The sequence below is a fragment of the Zeugodacus cucurbitae genome, chromosome 4 (assembly GCF_028554725.1).
Source record: "Zeugodacus cucurbitae isolate PBARC_wt_2022May chromosome 4, idZeuCucr1.2, whole genome shotgun sequence".
NCBI lineage: Eukaryota > Metazoa > Arthropoda > Insecta > Diptera > Tephritidae > Zeugodacus > Zeugodacus cucurbitae.
Genome location: NC_071669.1, coordinates 70,682,262 through 70,703,332, shown reverse-complemented (window position 1 = coordinate 70,703,332; position 21,071 = coordinate 70,682,262). Strand labels below are relative to the sequence as shown.

At 29.0% G+C, this 21,071-nt stretch overlaps 1 protein-coding gene across 17 annotated transcripts in view; it reads right to left on the bottom strand.

Moving 5' to 3' along the window:
* Positions 1-1,539: 1,539 nt before the first annotated feature.
* The window catches only part of LOC105212972 (protein boule), a 33,321-nt gene continuing 13,789 nt past the window's right edge, over positions 1,540-21,071 (bottom strand). For 11 of the 17 annotated variants that reach the window (XM_011185438.3, XM_054230270.1, XM_011185428.3 and 8 more), the window contains 5 exons: positions 17,635-17,694; positions 17,103-17,205; positions 16,920-17,020; positions 16,760-16,793; positions 10,679-16,273 (listed from right to left, as the gene is read on the bottom strand). In XM_011185438.3, coding sequence (XP_011183740.1) covers positions 16,257-16,273; positions 16,760-16,793; positions 16,920-17,020; positions 17,103-17,205; positions 17,635-17,694 — 315 coding nt within the window. In that variant the 3' untranslated portion in view covers positions 10,679-16,256. Of the gene's footprint in view, positions 9,018-10,678; positions 16,274-16,759; positions 16,794-16,919; positions 17,021-17,102; positions 17,206-17,634; positions 17,695-18,988; positions 20,842-21,071 lie in introns of those variants that run through there. The other 6 variants (XM_029041418.2, XM_011185455.3, XM_029041414.2 and 3 more) reach the window with 6 other exon arrangements.

Genomic DNA, 21,071 nt, shown 5'->3' with positions numbered 1-21,071 from the left:
ATAAATATTTAGTATATGTATATTTTATTGTAAGATTAATTTTAGGTAATTTCATTGAGTGGGTGAAATGTATCTCTTTTCAATAATTTACGTGTTCAGTATATATTTATATTTATTTATTTACTTTTTACTTTTTACGTTTAACATATTACTTCTTCTTGTGTTGTATGCATTTAATTGTATTTACTTAAAATTACAGCCTTTATAATTACACTTTATATATACTATATTTCTATGTATTTCTTTATCGCTTCAGCAGCACGCCTACATTTGCATATACATATGTATACTACACTTCGTATTCGTGTTCTCATTTACCGTATTCCATGCGTCGGAAATTAATTCGCGTACTTGTATTTCGTGCATATCCTTGCTATTCTCTTGTTCTTTTTTTTTTGCTTTCAAATATCGCGCATACATAAATATGTATTTATAACTGATTTTGCTTATACCGTTTGAAGTGTGTTTGTTTTACCTTTGCTATAACTGTGTATGTATGACTGTGAATGTGAAATATTTCTGCTAGTTTTTGTCACTTGTGTGAGTTTTAGTTAATTTGATATATTCTTTTTAATTTCTGACACATTTACCATATTTGCTGGAAATATTTGCATGCACTGTATACTCTATCTCAATAAATTTCATATTTATTTGCAACTGTTTTTTTTTTATTTTTGTATTTTTTTGTTTTTGCTTTCGATTTTCATCGTTTGTTACTTAGTTCAAGTGGGTATAGACGAGTTGAGCTATGTAATCTCATTGTGTATGCTCCTTGGTACGGCTATAGGCATGTGAGTTTGTGTGTGTGTGTGTGTGTGTGTAAGTGCGTGTGGAGTGTGAATATCGGGTTCGTTGCAAGTGAAGTCTGCACAGTTTGGTTGTACCACTATAATGCATACATATTACTACATATGTACATGCACGAGTATATGAACATGTGCAGCACTGTACAATTAGTACGCTCGTAAATAAACGTGTTTGATTTTTCAAAAATTCAATTGCTGTTCTTTTGAAAAAAAAAAATGCGACAAGTACATTTAACATATTTTATATTTTATATTGTAAGTTCATATGTACGAGTATGTATGTATGCATGCTATGAAGACACATTTCATTTTTGTTATTTTACTATAGATTTATATATGTATGTATTTAGTATATTTTATTTATTTAGTTTAGTTTAATTTCTCACATTTCAACAATCATTTTAATAATGGTATATTCGTATAATACAATACAATACAATATTTGGTTTGCTGCTTCATATTATACAATTTTAATATTCATTGTCTCAATTTTAAAACTATCTCGTCTCAAAAGAGAAAATATATATGTACCTCTATATTTATGGCTATGTATATATTTATATATTTGCATGTATATATATTTGTTTTATTACACTTTTATAATTTATTTGCAATAATCGTGTTTGTTTTTTATGAGTTGAACTTTATTTTATGCCATATTTGTAATTTTTTGATTCGATAATTTTTTTCTCACTTATTTTTTTTATCGTTAATCAGATAGAACACAGTAGAGATCAGCATTTACACATTTCAATATAATAAATTAATTACTTTTTGTAGTTTTCGATAAGTTCGCATGTAGTATATATTTGTGTGTATATGTAGTAGAATAACAATAGATTGTAACTATAAATAATCAATGAAGACGTGATCGAAATGCATGAAATCAATTCGCAAAGAGTTTGAATGCACTTTATGAATTTTAACTTCATTTCGAATGAATTTCGAATAGGAGAAAAACTGTTAAATTCTTAGAAATTCATTCACATTCTACAAGGGAATTAAAACATAATTCGCAATTAAATTTAAATACAGGGTGTGTCACATTAACCAGGCGCTTTATCAAACAGCGGCGTTTTCAGTATGAAATTGGTGTGACCAAAATACCAATTAATTCAGATTGTTTGTTCTTGCTAGTTATTTGCGGATATATTAACCTCATTTGCGTGGTGTGTTCAAAAAATAACGGTAATTGTAGAATTTAAAATTTCACGGATTCAGATAGTGCAATTGTAAAATTCTTAATCGATTAAATCGTTTTATATCGATCTTGGACATTTGTGTCAGCATTAACCCAACAAAATATTTGTAGAGATCTGTTTGCATCCCAAACTTATTCTCAATTGAAAATGTCACTTTTTGAGCCGAATCCGAATGAAATTTTGCTTTTCTTTTTTAATTCCAAGGAAAGTGCGGCTGCGGCTCATCGACATTTGTAACCGTTTTTATAAAAAAAAAAAACAAAAATTTACCAAAAAACGGCGGAAGCAAAGTTGTAGACCTAATAGCTGAAAGATCCAAAAACTATCCCAAAAATCAGGTTTATGAAGTGTTTCGACGATTGGAAGACGCATAACTGCAATATATCGAATGAGAACTATTTTAAACGCGACAACTTTAATGTAGACGAATTAATAAATATTTTTTTCGAAAAACGAAAATTCCCGTAATTTTTTTAACACAATTCATATAATATTTTGTCATTTTTGATGAGCGACTAACTTGACCGTCATGAAATTGGGAGTTTACTCAAAATCTGGCTGACAAGGAAGTGACAAAAATTTATATATGTCGTTATCAGATTGATTTAAGTACAAACTCCTCATATGTTCTTATGGTGTTGAAAATGTGGTTAATAAATTCGAAAATTGATCACAAACTATTCCTGATTGAAGAGTTAAATACACAAAGTCCACTCTAAGATATTGTAACACAATCATATAGTCAAATATTTTGGATCGATATTTTTAAATTATTAAAAATTAGATTATAAAATATAAATTTTTCAGATATTCAAAATAATAATTATTTTATAAAATTTAAAATATTTCTAGGTACTAGGTTAGGTGTCTGCTACAGAAAGTATTAATTAAAACAATAATTTGAATAAACTATGAAGCAGCATATGAGATGCGAAATTACAATCAGATAGTAGCCATATTAGGCCAAGCACATAGTGAAGAGAAACATTTTCCTTTCGATCACCAATTCATTCATTTAGAAGTTTGTATTAAGCTCAGTTAATTAAAAAAAAAATGAGCGCTAATTAACTGTAAAAGGTAGAGGGAATAAATAAAGCATAATAAGAAGAAGAGGAAATCTGGAATATGTACGTATACATGCCATCAGGTAATAACATATTTTTTCGTTTCAACGAGGTGATGCTTTGATTGGCATCTAATTGCAATTAGTATATAAACGGGTATTTGTATATATCAATATAAGCACATCTACAATGCGGATGCACGAATAATAATAAATCGTTTTTGCCATATGTAAACACATATGTACAAACATACATATGTACTAAGTAAATATCGTACACATGTAGTAAAAAATACTCAACAATTTCGGTGAAACCATTTGGCGCTACAATTTCATACGAATTTTTAACAATTTTGAATACCAATTTCCAAATGATATATTTGTTTAAATATTGTTTCTCATACATATGTAATTCATATATTCACACATGTATGTATGTCTGTCTGTCTGTCTGTTTGTTTGTATGTATGCGTGTATTCGTGTAGGTGTTTAATTTTGATTTCTGCTGTTAACTGCTATGAAAATAAATACTTTTTTTTAATAATTTACATATTTATGGATTTCATTTACATATACGAGCATAATGCAACAACAACATATCATATTGTTTCAGTAGATTTTCTTAATGACTTTGGTAATCAAATCTCGTTGGCGAAAATCGGTGGCTTACTTACATACGAGAATATCTCTTTTACATTGAATACGATACGAATATTTTTTGCCGGAATATATTCACTACTCTTAATAAAATTGTGTATTTGGAAAATAATTTTTTTTTGGAAATAATTTTATTTTATAATATAGTCAATGGATATTTCTGTATATTGCATTCAGGTTTATATATGTATGTATGTATGTATTTCAAAAATCAAATCTTACATTTGTTCACTATAATAAAACACATCAAAATAGAGTTCATTGTATATGATGATCATTTTCTCGTAAATATCTTACAGGTGTGGGGTATACGTATGTCTTTAAACAATTACATACATACAATTTGTACACTTTTATAAAAGAGAGCGCTTGATGCATTTGCTATGATATCAAAGTCAAATATATACTATATATTTATTATGTATATTATTGATATCAACAAATAATGAGTCGAATATACTATTTTTACCAAGAACAAAGTAAAGATAGAGTAAATAAAAATTTTATTATATTTAATAATACAACAATTAAAAATATACATAATACTCACAGAGTGATAACAAATAGCCTCAGAACTTTCCTTAACACACTATATATTACATTGCTCTAAAAGAAAATTCAAACCCCCGAAGGTATTTCATAATTTCTACAGAAATTAGCTTGGCTTTCATCTTCCTGTTACCATATCAACCCATGTTGTGATTAGGATTTCATCAACATTTGCCTATTTTGGAATCTGTCAATTTGACATCAACTGTAAACTTGGAAATGCTTCCGGAAATCAGTAATTACACGAAGAAAAGCCTCTTGTTGTTTGAGAACCCATACACCATTCCGATATGTTAATTTTGTAAGAATTGAAAGAAGAATTTGTAAGAGTTGAAGTTCCATGTTTACAGTGTGCTTTTTAAAGTTCAACTTTCTATAAGTGAAATAGTCTGCCAACTTTTCTCCCAACTAGCTTTCTCGAAAGCACTGGAAATTCGTAATTTGCTCTCATATCGATCGTTTTCATGTTTTAATATAGAGAGTAAGTAGTATTGCACAACACCTTCAGAGAGGTCAGTGCTACGGCTACATCGTTGATCAAAGAAATCACATACCAGAAGGCCCATAAGAGTAATCTCAATGCAGATTCTGTGCCTTATCTATGCTATAATTGGTAGTCACTCTCGCTGAGTAATATAACTTTGAAATATATAATAATGAGTTATAACATATAATTTAAATTATAAAATAGCAAAAAAAAAAGAAACAATAACAAAACTGAATAAAATTCTGACTATCAACAGCAAATGTGAGTTTTAATACTTTAGTTTGTATGATTGTGGTATGGAAAATTAAATTCATATTTAAACAGCCCTTGCACGCTTAATCTATCTACACAATAATTTTACATAAATCTTCGTTGCATATAATTATTGTATTCATGTACTTTAGTATTTTATTAAATATAATTCTTACTTTTTAATGGTTCAAGTATATTCATAAATAATTCATTTACGCAAATCATAATTTCACAAAGAGTTTCGATTAGTGTCGCCAACAAGTGTTTGTTCTATTTCATTTTAATTTAGATATTTTTTTCTAGATTTAACGTTCATTTTGCGTATAGAGTATGGAGCAATTTTCAAATAAAACAGCTTAAATAATAATTAGTAAACGCATGCTTACATACAAGCATACCATACATACAAATTGAATGTAATATTCAAATGCCTTGGAAGATTGTTTGACTGATTTTTAAAGTACCGCTAATGAATATCTCGTAAAAAACCATTCCAAACTCTGGTCATAATTTTAAAAACATACAGATTGGTTATTACCAAATGCACGATATGTTACGGTTAGAGAAAAAGTTAGGTTAGTTTGGGTTGGGAGACAACATCATCTAATAACTGTGCCCTCAATTGTGCGAAAAATGAAGAGCCATTTAGAATGTTCGATATAGCATCTCACATATCTGATAACACTTCAAAAAACAATGGTCAGCGAAGCAGCTTTCTATAAACAGTAAGAATGCATAGAATCATCTAAATTTCGTTAGAACTCCGAAGCATCATTGAATTATTACAATTACCACTACAGCCGGTTCTGCGGTAACGGAACTGTTCCGGATTTTAGCCGGTCTTTTCGGTGGCCTCAACCTTTTTTATGGGTAAGTTAGTATTATCATTGAATTATTACTGGAATATCACAGTGCTTTTTGTCTCCGTGTCGTTTTGTAGTCCCATTGTCCCAATGGTTTTTTTTTTCAAGTTTAAAGATTTAAATATTTTGAAAGTGAGTATGGTAAGGTTATATAAGCATGCGATTACTTAACGAGTGCTAGCTGCACGTACCTCGAAAGGTTTTTTCATTCACATTTACGAGTATTTTTCCATTTGTTTGGAGTCCTAATCAATTTGCTAAATAGTTTCTATAAATTTTAATTTTTTTGTGTAATTTTTTTGTAATTTTTTGAAAAATAATATTACTCAGTTGCAGCTAATATTTGCTGTATGTTTATTTACTAGGCCAAAAGTTATTATATTCAATTTGTATAATTAAGTTAAACTATTTTATTGTATTACTAGAATATTAGATATTACTTAATATTGCATATTTGCTTTACAACTTTAACGAATTCGTATACTTACACGCGTTTCTATACATATGTAAGTATATTGAGGGCGTCAAACAATGTTTTATTTTAGGATAAATAGACCACATCGAGATTTGTATAGAGTTTGTTTTGTGTTTTCTGCTTTTTTGTTTTGTTTTTGTTTTTTGTTCAATATACCACTTATTTAAAAAATATACAATATACATATGTATAATATATAATAATATCCTAGACTTGTTAAGTTAGCCTCCTACATACGAGTATTTATGAATCTATGTGTGTATGTATGCTTATACATGTAGTCTGTATACAGTAATTATTAATATAATTTGACACAACCGTATATGTATGTATATAATTCAGTATTTCATGAATTTTCTACGCTTTCGTGTAATTACATTTAGTTTAGTTTTAGTTATTTGCATTTATTTATATATATATGTATATATACTATATATAATACATGTATATGTATATATTTATTAGTGTACGTGTATTTAGCAGTTCCAGGAAAAATATCGTTTGCTTCTTTTCCAAACCTAAAAATGCCGTTTTGTGCAATTCACTATAATTTCACCCTAACCTAACCTCTGCCTATGTACGGGTACTCGGTACTCAAGTTTTAGTTGCATAATTGATATTTCATCGAGCGAAAATCTTCAAATTCTTATATGCTACAGCTAAATCATTCAGTGCTGGTGACTGTGACACTAAAATTGTTTATATTTGTGTATATAAACGACTTAAGCAAGTCTGGATAAGTTGTTCAAATACCTTTTCAGATGTTTGCAAAATTTTTGTAAAAAAGTGTAATTTCATACCCTTTTAAAAATCATTATTATTAGTCGCACATGGTTAACACACTCTCAACGCCTAAAATCAGGCTAATAGAAACCGAGTCACTCATATACTGGTGAACACGGAAAAACACTCGTACAGATGCCATCTATACACAATTTATTGCAGTCTCTGCTTTAGCATATAGAATTTTTATTATATTATTTTATCTACAATCCTAGATTTTTTGCGAAATTGGATAATTTCCAGTGAAATGAAGTTACGCCTAAGGATAGGTGCATAGTTGAGAGCTGAGCAAAATAGTGAAAACCAACTAACTCCGCTGTATACATATAATATGTTGGATTCGTAGAATTCTACACATTTTAAATAGATTTCAACCACGCTTGATCGTTTAGAGCTGTGGAAGTGGTATCTTACATAAAAATATCAGCGTTTTTGAGCTTATTGATAGTTGTCGAAATCAATATTTGAACAGAAAACAATTCAATAATTCTGATATTATTGATTTGATGTTGAGCTGTGACACCATTGACATTGAAACCCTCTCTTGAATACATCAACAATACTCTATATGCCAGAACGTTCGGCCATCAGCGTGCGATATCGACATAAATTTATTGAATTTTTCCACAAAAATGCCAGTATTGAATGTCTATGCAACTATAATATTATCCAGCTACAAGTTACCAACAAAGTGCGCTGCAGTAATTTAGCGAATTGACACCAGATTCACTTCTTTTGTACAAATGTGAAATGAGAACTCCAAGCAGTTACATTATTTATTCCATTTATTCAGCGTTGGTAACAGTTATTTTTGCATTTGTTTAGTATTTTTTTTATTTATATGTATTATTATTTGGTTTTCGTGTTTGTTTTAAATCATCATACATTTTCCGATACAGAAATAATGACATAAATTCAAATGTTAAAAGAAATTTCAATTAACCAATACTCATCGTGGTGGTGGTGGTGGTGGTGTGATCACAAAACGTACTAGTACATAATACAATTTGTTTGCAATGCCGATTGTAAGGTTAAGGAGAATGTTAATTTTACTTGACGAAAATCGAATTTATATAATGCAAGGAAATTAAGGAATAAAGTAGTGAATGCATAATTAAATTAGAAACAAAAAATTTGAAGACGTTTCTTGTTCATAATTTAAAAAGTGTTGATTACTTCAAATCGAAATTTAAATGCAATTTTCATTTATCATACTACACATGTAAAGAGTCTAATTGAAAATAAGAAAAATATAATAAAAAATCAATATCAAACGAAGATAATGTAAGAAATAGGTATTATAGAGATTTCAGCTAGTAAGTGATGATGTGTCGCTAGATTGGTTAGGCTAGACTGGGACTTATAGATATTTTAGCTAAGCTTTGTAATTATACACAAACGTAATGAGTGTTGAATGGCAGGGGAAATGTTCGGAGGAGTACCGTCGGAAAATCGGAAAGTGAAAAATATTTAATTAAAAGAAGAATTATGCATTCGACCGCGGTTGGTTTAAATGCTTGCTTAGAAAATATTGCTTTTACAATCCTAACATAATAAAAAAAATTCAAATTAAAAAAAAAAAAAATATTAAAGGCCCTATGTCTCTTATGTACGTGCAGTTCTGCCGCACACAATTTATAGAAGCATCTTCGGTTTTATACATACGAACCAAAAAACAATTTTCGTTGTTTGCCCCCACGAGCTCTGGCTCTACTTTTCAGAGATCACATTACGTTGTAATTCATTAACACTATCCTTATTCTGGTTCAGTTGTTTCATAATTTATTAATACCGCTCCGAATTCTTTTCCATCTCATCAGCTAGCACACACAGTTCCACACATTTTGTTCGTTTGATAGTTTGCCATTTACTTTAAATATCTACGAAGAAATTGAATGCATTTTTGAAATATCGAAAATATCAAAAAATTTTCAAAAATAAAAGCAAACCACTCTACTACTTACTCACATAGGCATTACCACTATTAAGCTACGTGTGTGTGTGTTTATTTGGTGTGCGCAGTGTGGAACTAAATGCAACCCTGCCGAGCGTTTGGTCACTCTGTTCTACTGGCTGATAAAGAAATTGACCGCATATAATTGCATTTCCTCTCGCTAAAACACACTGCCCATAAGTATGCAACACAATAGTCACGCGCTGCTAGCAGTGCTACCATATCGGTTGAATTGAGCTGTGAGTTTTTGAATTTACTTTATATGCAGTCAAATGCAAGCTTTGATATTTTTATGTTGACATATCGGCCTTAATTCCGAGTGTTTGAAGTGTAGCAGAGTCATTTGAGCCACAAATTAGGTAATATTAGAGAAGCTCGATATATACAATATAAAAGCCAGATAGAGTTTTGGGAAATCAATATTGGCACCTATTTCACGCTGTGGCAACAAAATAAAAAGTACCAGACCGAAATTAAAAACAGCTTTTGCATAGAATATTTGCTTTCAAAAACGCTTTGGCCTAACAAACAATAGCCGAGTTGTGATGTTTTCTTTTCACTATATATTGTTTTACCAAATCAATTCTATGCCACATCTATAGCGAAATCCATGTATTTATGTACCACATACACATAAAGAGAAATCTTTGTTATTCGCTTGAATGTCTCTCTCTCCATTCAGTATTTTTTATTGTTTTTTATTTAATCTTAAGATTTTTTATTTTTATTTTTCTTTTACTGCTTTTACTAACGTGCATTTTCGCTTATGAGTTTTGTGTGTTAAGTCACTTAGAAGTCTTCTTTCTTAGTCGCTTCTTTGCTAATGCTATTATAAATAATATTAGTCTATGGTATTAATAAATTATCAATTATTAGCTACATAGTACAGAGTAGTCTAGGTAACAGTAGATAATTTCAGTAGGGTTATAATTTATAAATTTCATATTTCATTTCTTTACTTTTTGAGAATTACGTTTTTTTTTCATTTCATATTGTATGCATGTATGTATGTTTGTATGTTTGTTATACTGCTAAAGTCAACAGGAAGGATAAGATAGGAGTTTTTGTTTAGCTTTTTGCCTTGGTTAGATTTATCTAATTTCATCTCTTTTGTTTGGCTTTGTTTATTTAGTTTTTTATATTTTTTTGTTGTTGCAATACCATAGATACGAACTAATGCATATGCATGTATAATATATATAATATATGTATGTATGTACGTGTACACATAATCATATAAATATATATGTATATTTATACAATTTAATAATAATATTTATGGTTTTTAATTTTCTTTATTTTCAATTTCGTTTTTATTCAATATTTCATTCATTATTTTTATATATTCTCTCGCTACGTTCTATGCACTATGTTCTTCATGCTTGCATTTGCATGTACGAGTACAGTGGTGTGCAATTATACTTATGTAAGTTGTATGAGCGCATTTGTATATAATATAAATTATTTTGTTGCACGAGGAATTTACTCCCGATCAAACGAAAAAAAAAAAAAAAAAAAAAACAGAGAAGCAAAAAAGGAAAATTTGGCGCGTTGGGCTAAATTTCTTCGTACTTTTTTTCTGCGAATTGCGAATTTGCCTTGCATGTTTGTGTGTAAACGTTTTTGTTGCATGTGAAAATAGCTTCAGCGTTTGCCTGCTAATTGGCATGAATTACAAATTTGACTTACAAAAGCAAACGGCTGCGCCGCCTTGCAACTTATATTCGTGTGTTTGTTTGTGTGTGTGTACGAGTACTATAAGTAGGCAAATGCTCGGTTGTTCGTTTATTTTTGCATTTCTTTGTTTGTGTTTTTCATCTTTACTTTAAATAGCTTACGAAAAATGCACAGCTGCGACAATAATGAGTTTATCTAAACCTGCTTTGCAAATAGTTTTCTCAGCAATATTTGTGTTTACGGTTTTTTTTTTTATTTAGTCTAAATTATTTTTGCTTTTAAAAATATCACGAATTTTCTATAATTTTCGCATCGCCAGTTTTTATTACATTCAAAACCGTTTATTTATATGCCGACGCTCCAATTATGGAGCTACATATGTCTGTATGTATATAATTAACTGTAATGTGATGCTTACACAATTCTATTTTTATTGCTCTCGATCTCTCTCTCCTGCTCTAACTAAATATTCAATTCGATTTTCAATGACTTTTCGTTGCAGAAAAATGCGCAGGCGCATATTTTGACAAAGTGTGTGTGTGTGTGTGTGTGTCAGTTTAAGAGAATTTCTACAAATATGTCAATTGCTTAATCAACAACTACAAACATATCAAATCAATATCAATTTGAAGCCATTTGAACTTCAGCTTACAATTTCTTCGTCACCGCTCTCTACATACACGCTTTGCTTCGTTTTGCACTTTTCACTACAACCTTTTCTGCTAAAGTGTAAACTAAGACTAAGACTTTCTTTACTTATTGCTTTGATTTACTTATTCGTTTATTACATAGTTTTGCTTTTCAATTTATTTAATTTAGTTTTATTTTTGTTTTGTAATTTTTATAAATTATTTCGTTATAAATTTCTTCTATATGATGATGATCACGCATTTTTTCACAAAATATTTGTTTTGTTTTTTTGTTTCTGTTTTTGGGTTCACATTTAATTGCCACATCTTATTTTATATAGATACATTATGTATGTACGTATGTACGTATGTATATGCATATAACAAGCATAATTTAACAATAGACTTTCCAACAACTAAATTGCTTAAAATGTCATTCATTGCAATTTCACATATTCTCCTTCAATGGGTAAACATATATTCAAATATTCAAAGACATACATATAACATTGGAGTGTTTAACACCAGCACGATTTCGGATTTTCGAGTTTTCAAGTTTTCGTCAATGAACGTTCGATGATCTTTTGTGAAGCATGATTTTGATTTTATTTAAACGCATTTTAGGTACGCCACAGGTATTTTGAAACCTCTGATTTATTTAATCATTAAGCATTTGATATTATGTAGCCGCATTATTGCTTACCTACCACAATTGCACTTTGAAAACTTCGCTAGTTAAGTTTCTACGTAAGTTTCAGCGTTTAAAAAACGTTTCACGAGATGAAAAATCTTACTTACAAATTAATAATTTGCATATGAAGGCATGCGCGTAAATGTAAATGTATGTGTGTATGTGTTTGTGGTATATTGCAATAATGACAATGAGCAATGGCCTCTTACACCCCAATGCAAGAATAATAAATAATAAAATTAAAATAAAAATAAAAAACAACAAACTATAATACCTAACAGAAAAAAATTAAATTATTTCATGCATGGTTACCAAAAAATTAACAAAATGAAATGATATAAGTGGTAAATGTGCCAGAACTGCTAAGAATTTATGTATCTAAATTTAAAAAAGAGGTACAGGTCTCGACATTTGATACTGTATCGAGTAGCATAAATACTATTAAGCTCAGCTTTAATGCTTGGCTTTTCAACTTTATTTAAGTACGTATTGTCTCTCTTAGAGCCCTATGAAAGGCATTTTCGACCACCACAGAAGATCAAGTGTCAAATTCTCGTTATGAATTGTGCAAATTTGCAGAATTTTCGTTCGTTTCATTGTGCAACGACTTTTCAGTCGTATAAAGTTTGCTTTCAATGCAGTACTAATTCTGAAAACTTGTTTTTTTAGTTACTTCCGAACACAGTTTTTAAACAACTATATATGAAAAATCTAAGATTAGAGCACAATTTCATTTTCCATTGATGAATTTAGGAAACCGTAAACGAGTGAAAACCAATAATGGAAACTCGTTCGCTTAGTATCTTTGACAGTGGTAGCAACTCGTAAAAGGAGTATTTATTTGAAGTTCGAGGGGAATTTATGAAATTTGTTCTCTGTTCAGTTGCAGTTCTGGCACTTAGGACATTTTATTATGCATTTTTTGAGGAATTGTCTACGTTACAGCTATGCATATCATTCGATTTTTATGTAATATTATTATTTTGAAATATTATTAAATATTATTAAATTTTCGAAATAATAATAAATGTCCTCTTCCAATATGGATAACAATCTGAAATTCAGCATGATCCGTTGTCAACTAATATAAAAAAATGAGGAAAACAATGATTTTTCAACCATCAATGAAATACAATTTTGCAAAATAATCTTTGAGAAATAAGTAGACTAATTAATGTAAATTGTAATTTGAAAAAAAAAAAAATGTAAAAAATTTCACTGCAATAATAAAACATAAAAAAAAATTTCCTCACAGATTTTTCTATGCAGCTGTAACATAAACACGCCCGAGTCTTTTTTACTTGAGTGAATATTTCTTTTCATTCATTATTTGCATGATTGTATGAAAATTAATATTACAAAAAAGAGACAAAAATATTCTTATAAACTAAATGACTTTATGTTTACGACATATCAATTCCTAGAATTCAAATTATTACAATATCAATGCCTCTGTGTGTCAGTGTGTGTGTTTCGCTCACACAATACATTTCGAAAATTGTATGTTAATATTAAAAGCAAAAGCTTTTACGGCTTGATAAAAATAAATTAGTTTGCAAATTATTGCCGTAGGAAGTTTTAAATCATTACTCTAAGTTTCAATTGCATTTTGTTTTCCATTTTGCTATTATTTCACTTTCGTATGACATTTTTTTGGTTTGCAAACAATTAAGCGCTCTTTTCGGAAGGGCTTTTCTCTTTTAGGTGGTCTGTTGACTTCTCGTTCAAATATTAGTGAGCATTTATTTGCCTATATTGTCTTTTTTTTTAATAAATTTTATTTCATAGAATTTTAGAAATCATATTGCATGGTTTGGTTAACGAGTTATCGGCGACCGAACTATTCAATTAGTTGGTTCACAGTCCTGTTATTAATTTTATATTTATTAAATGCTTAACAATAGAATTTTAATCGATTATTGCATTTGCAATTAGCTTTTTTTTGTTTTTTTTTTCTTATTATTTCACATCCAATATGCTTATATTGCTTATTTTGTTGGTTGGTTGTAGCATTTATTATACCTATATTTGTTTTCAATTTAATTGTTATTATTTTTTTCAAAATGTTTTTAGTATTTATTTGTTTATCATTCTACATTCATGGATTATCGTCTATCAATATTTGAATATGCGTTGTATATTACTTTAATAATTATCAATATCAATATATTTTATTTATTTATTTATATACGTGTATTTTGCTCACTTAAAATATGTATTGTATATGTATATTTATGTATATGTATGTACTTTTGCTTTTCTTTAATATTTATTTGTTTTGTTTTGTTTTGTTCTTTATTTTTCACTTTGTAATATTGTGTGTATAATTCTACTCAGATTCTTTGCCTATATGCTTATACGTATGAATACGATATAACTTAGTTTGCTGCTTCGAATTTATTGTTTTTCTCATTCTAAAATTTATTACTTAAGTCAATGTAAGATTTTTGAGAAAAATTAATCTTTTCTTTTTATTTTAGTTGTTTAATATTTGTTCGTTTATTGTTTTTATTAAATACTAGTTTATGATGTTCTAAGTTATTTTTGTTTTTTTTTTTTTTGTTACAGTTTCGAATCCTGTTTTAAGTTCAATATTTTTTGTGTTGTTATTTGTGTTCAAAGACTGACTCTTCTACAATATAATTCATGTCTTATACCAATAAAAGTTTATACTAATATATATATATATACGTTTGTGTTTTTTTGAATTTTTTGTGTCTGTATTTTATTTTTATTTAATGTTCAGCTTTTGGTTTTGCCGGTTCACAGGTCCAGCCGGTGTTTTTAATTCGTCGTATCTTATTTTAAATTCTTTAAATATAATTTGTCTAATGTATATATATATATATATATATATATAGATATATATTTTATATAAGTATATAATAGTAATAATATATACTTCTTGTCATTATCAATATATAGAGTTGTGTATAATATTTATTATAGTAATAATTGAAATCAATAAATAATATATATTTGTTTCTTATTTAGGTTTATGTTGTTGCTTCGCATTATAACAAGTTTTTCGTTTTCTTTGTTTGCTTTAATAATTCATATATTCATCATTCCTTCATATTTCCACTACAAACTACAAACATGCCAACTTGTCTTTCTCCGCTTTCTATAACTAACTACGATTCGTTATGGTACGGCAAAACCGTTTTGGTATTTGTATACTTTCGAAATTCGAAAATATTAACATATACGTACATTGTTTTCGACAACAATAAACAATTACTGGCGCTATACGTAGCAGTTAAATATCATCTTCACATCTACATACATACGATTTGTAGCAATTCGCAAGACTACTTATAGTTTCACTGGGTTTAAAATTTAGTATTTTTTTCCATTTTCCATTTTCCATCTTCTCTTACAACTCTCAATAATTTTCAATTATCATTACTTGTCTATAATTAAACTGTACGTTTTCATGTTAATGTACACAAATTGGGGTATGTGTCGTGTTTTCAAGGTATGTAGGTATGTATTTTGTTATGTGTGTGTGTATGTGCGCGTATTTATAAATCATTCTCTAAATAAACGGCGGCCCCGAATTCAGTCCATGTTTTTCTTTTTGTTGAGTTTTTTTTTTTTTAATGACTAAAGCAGCCTTTAACTATGGTTAGAAAATATCCTCGCCTGGACCTGATCCCATCGACTATTTTTGACTCGCTTCGACTCATTGCTGCTGCTAGTGCACTTTTTAGTGTCCTACCATCTATGCATTGATCGGTGTAACGGTGTGACATCCTGCACCACCGTCTTAATGTTTTTTGTTTTTGTGTTTTAAAAAGCGAACAATTTCTTCTTGCCGCAAATAAATTATTGTTTTATGTCGCTTTTTTTGTTTTGTTTTTCTTTTTTCACATCATTTCTCGGTTTTCGAACTCGTAGATATTGTTGTAGTTGTAGTTGTAGTAGTAGTTAAAGGAAGCTATTGTTATAAAGTTGTGTCTTTGTTGTTGTGTCTCTTACAATTTGTGAATGGGTTTGGTTGTCACCAAGAAACATTAAATATTCATCAAATTACAAATATTTGTATTTATACGCATAAAATGTAGTAGCATCAATGTTGCTGTTGTTCTTGTTGTTGTTGTTGTTGTTTATTGTAGTCGTGTGATCATAGTTGTGGTTATGGATGCTGTCGTTAGTACCCTCAAAATTAACATGGGTAAATACCTAAAAAAGTAGATAGCAGTTGGAAGTTGGTCACTCTTATATATAGATACATATTACATATATTTACAGTTAGACAGTTTAACAGTGAATTACAATAAGCTACCAATGTACAAAATATGTGTTACATATGTACGTATGTATGTATAGTATGAGTATATAAATATAAGGCATACATTTTACATAAATTATAAGTCATACGCACAACAATAAAAACGAAAAATATTTTTTTGTTTTTTGTTTTTTTTGCGAAAATAATTGCTACTAACATAATAAGATAATGTGACTGTTAAGCGACTGCAAACAACATTTTCTTAACAGCAACCAAATATACTTTTGTTATTGTATTATACTTAAATCAACTTATATACTTGTATAAATAGCAAATGTAGAGGTGTGACAAGTAGTGTTGTTGGTTCATATAGTTGGACACATACATTTATTGTATCTAAGTAAGCATGTAAAGCAAACGGTTCCTTTTTTAATTACCTTGATAATTCTGTGGCCAAATGGTGGGTACATTCTGTTGTTTCAAGTTCGAAGCATTTTTATGTAGATCAGAGTCGGCATATTGATTGATGACATGGAAATAAGCAAACGATATTAGTTAAATACAGTTCAAAGAATGTGCAATTGTTAATTAACTTACCGCCGCACTGACCATTGGCACGCTATAGTACTGATAAAATGGTTGATATTGCATCGAAGGTGGGTAAATTGTTGGCACGCCGGCTGCTGTAAAATCAGTAACTTTTTGTTAAGAGGTTATGCTAATTATGCTGAATTGTTCGTTACAGTTTATAGAGGTTAAATATAATAAATTGCGAGTTACCTGGCGGATAAACCGTGGCGGCGAATTGATCAATGGGCATATTGCTAATTGGGGCCGGTGGTGTTGTTGTATAATAGACAGCACCATTCGTTGCAACGATCGACTGGAATTTTACAACAAAAATACGCATAAAAATAAATGTTTTAATACATAAAAGGGTAACTTAATACTACACTAAATGCAACTAAATTATTTTTTGTAAATAAGTAATATTTATTGTGAAGCTTTGTCCTGATTTATGTTAAAAACATTAATATGAATATAAGAACAGCTAAGGCAATTTTTAGCCCTTTATAGTAACTTAGAAGCTTATAAGTTAACTACTTAAAACCTTAGATATAATCAAGGTTATGTTTTGTTATAACATGTGTACGGATTAGTTGTCCAATATACTATGTAAAGTTAAGTGAAGTATTCATTTAGGCAAAATATTATATATAATTTTTTAATTTCATAAGTAGTTTTAAATTGAATTTTACGACAATAAACTAAACCTAATTACTATAAATATAACAACATTGGGCATACTCACTTGTTTCTTGATAGCTGGAGCTATATTCAGTTTTCGATCCCTTAGCACGACACATTCACCCTGTAGATATGAAAACGTGGTGAAAGCAAAAAACGAAACAAGAAGGAGAGAAAAAACGAAAAAATAAAATTCAATTGCATTTCTAAACGTGATAACATTTCAAGGCAGCTCAATACAAAACGTTTTAGAAAAAAATGCTTTAGCTTCTTTAACAAACAAACTCTGAAACAGTTTAATTTTTTTTTTTTTGAATGTTTATGACTTTAATAACGAAAAACTTGAAAAAAAAACTTGTATCACTAAAATATTAATAGGAAAAGCTCTTAAAAATATAACAACTAATACAATGTTGAAAAATATACGAACATACGAATATTGGTTTAAAAAACACAGCAGACTTTTGAACGTCGATTATGTGAAGTAACAAAACGAAATTTTCCAAATTCAAATTGTTTACATGTTTTTTTATTTTTAAATAAATACTCATTTAGCACCAATATATTCAATTTTATTGTTTTTTTTTAAGTAATTCAATAAAATTATGTAACGCACAAGCACAATTGGCTGCAAAATGAAATCAAACGTAACAATATGTAACTCAAATAAAATAAATCTATAAACGCACTTAAAAAAACTCGGCAAATGTACAACGAGTATTAATTAAATAACCGACAACAGTAATTGAATGGTTAATGAAATCAAATACAGTTATATATGTATGTTAAAACATATATAAATGTATATAAAATTAACGAAATAATAAACGTAAAACAATTTAATAGAAAAAAAAACAAATGAAATTTTAACAAATTAGCAGTAGAAACAATAAACTCTTTAAAGACACACTACTAGGCGGTAAAAACGCTGAAGGAGACACTGCAGTTGTAAAAGACAGTTCCTGCTAATTTATGCTATACACGCACACACACACATTTGGTGCGACTTAACCAAAAAAAAACAAACGGCAAACTTTTACTGAAGTAAATTATAGATAATAAATCGAAAAACGCTTGCAATAGACCTCAGCAAAAGTTATGCTTTAATATTGAGTTGAGCATATTTTTTCTGATTTCCATTGTATTTTGTAGAAAAAATCTTGTTGTTCGTTTTCAAAGAAAAGCAAAAACTGTTTGCTAGCGTCTAGTGCCTGCCAAATTTCAATTTCGTGTTAATAAAAATAAAAACTTTGCTGAACTTTTTCAATTTTTTTTTAATTACATAATTGTGTGTTTCTTGTAAGTAGATATATGTACAGATTTTGAACTTTATTGAAGAGGATTTATAGTTAATATGCAAATTTGTTTTTGTTATTGTTAGTAATCGACACATATATATTTTCATTTCAAATGAATCATATTTCTGGATCCATTATATATCTTGACCTTTAAAAGTAAGTATACTTTACTAAGAAATTGTGAAAAACTTTTTGTCTTCTAGAAAACCTCGAATAACGTTTGTTTCGAACCTCAATTGATTATACGAATCCAAGTCATTGTGAAATTTGCACTGATCACTGATTGAAGTTAAACTTTTTTGTTTAATTGCGGCATTTAAAAGTCTATTCATAAATAAAAAACAGTAGGAGGCAGAAGATGCCACTTTGAAAATGCGACTACATTCAAAATGACTGTAAAAATTTTATTCACATTGCCCGTTTATAATTTGTTGTCAACTTTTTGGTCACACCGATAATTATGGAAACAAAAAACAAAAAAAAAAAAAACAAATTGCATATTAATTATATTGTTTCAAAGCAAAAACAAATTATTCGCAAAACTTCTGTTTATGGTTTACACCCCTGCACTCAATGTCGAGAACGTATGTATGTACGTACAATATTATGCACATTTCAAATTACAAAACCAAATTGCAATAATTTAAATTCAATACAAATTTGTACAAAATCAACTTGCCACTTGAAATACATAATACACACAATGCATAATTTATCGAATTACTAAATCAAATGAAATATAACAATAATAATATTAACAACTGTACAATAAACTGTTAGCGGGAACTGCTTTTGCTAAAGAAATACAATCGTCAATAAGAACGAGAAGTGAACAAAAACGAAGCACTATCTAATTGTTTGGCCATCATAAACAAAGTATGTATGTAGTAAGTATTTTGCAAAATCTGACTATATAAAAAATGCCTCTAAGGATTGCTAAAATTTACTTAGTACGTAAAATCGCTTCATATATATGTATGTACGAGTATGTATATTAATTTGAATTTATATCCAGGCAAATGCAGAACTGGATTGCTATATGTGCATGAACAATTTTATTTATAATGTGAAAATGTTGAACAAAGTTTTATTTGCAAACTAAATTTATAAATTGTGAGTTAAAAGGTTTTATGTTTAAAAATTTATTTATTTATTATTTAATTTGTTTTTTTTTTTTTTTTAAATTGTAAATAGAACAAACTGCTGCAGCGTTGGTGATTATTTATTCAAAATAGTAGCTTAAACTTGAGTACAGTAATTATTGAATAAGAAAAACTGTCAATTCCAAAAAACAAACTCAACAAACAAAATTATCTAGATATATTTTTGATTCTTCCCTGAGCATTGAACACAGTTCAGCACATAGAGGAGCAGTAGCAGTAGTAGTTTAATGATTAAATAGTAGTGTTGTGGTAGTAGGTAGTAGTGGCGCTAGTAGGCAGAATGGTGTTGTCAATATCGTTGCATATTACATGCACATATACGAATGCACGCACATATGCACATTTGTAATGCATATTATTAAGTCGTTACGTTTTTGTTTTTTAATAAAACTCATTCACAAATCACGTTGTAACAAATTACGAAAGAGACGCCTACGACAGGCAACGTTACGAACGCCAAGGAGCCGCAGCAGCATCAGCACCCTATTTATTATTGTTTGTTCGTTTGCGTCTACGAATTTCTCTCGTTTCAGTGCAACTTTTGTATGTATGTATGTATGTCTATCAAATGCCTCACACTCAACGTTTTTGCAGCTCAACGCATAAATAGTGCAAACACGCAAACGCACTTGTTCGAAGTGAGGCTTTAATTTAACATTTCATTCGTGCCATTCGTGTTTTGTTTACCTTGTGCACACACATTTTGTGCACTGTCAAACTGTCAAATGGATTTGCACAATTGGGCAAGTTAGATCACCACAATCGAACGCAAAGTTGCACCGCCTTATTATCATTTCATCATGAATATGCCTATATAAGATGAAAGTATATAACCATAAAAAATAAATACGCAATTAATATAGGTAAATCATTTCAAAACGTTTGGACAATTTTGCTATCGACAAAGGAACAACAGAATAAACCCTAACGATTAAACCTAAATCATAATTATGTTGACAATTAGTATGTACATATGTACCCTTAATACTTTAATACAGCACAATGTCGTTTAAATTTGATAGTTAATTTTTAATTTAAAA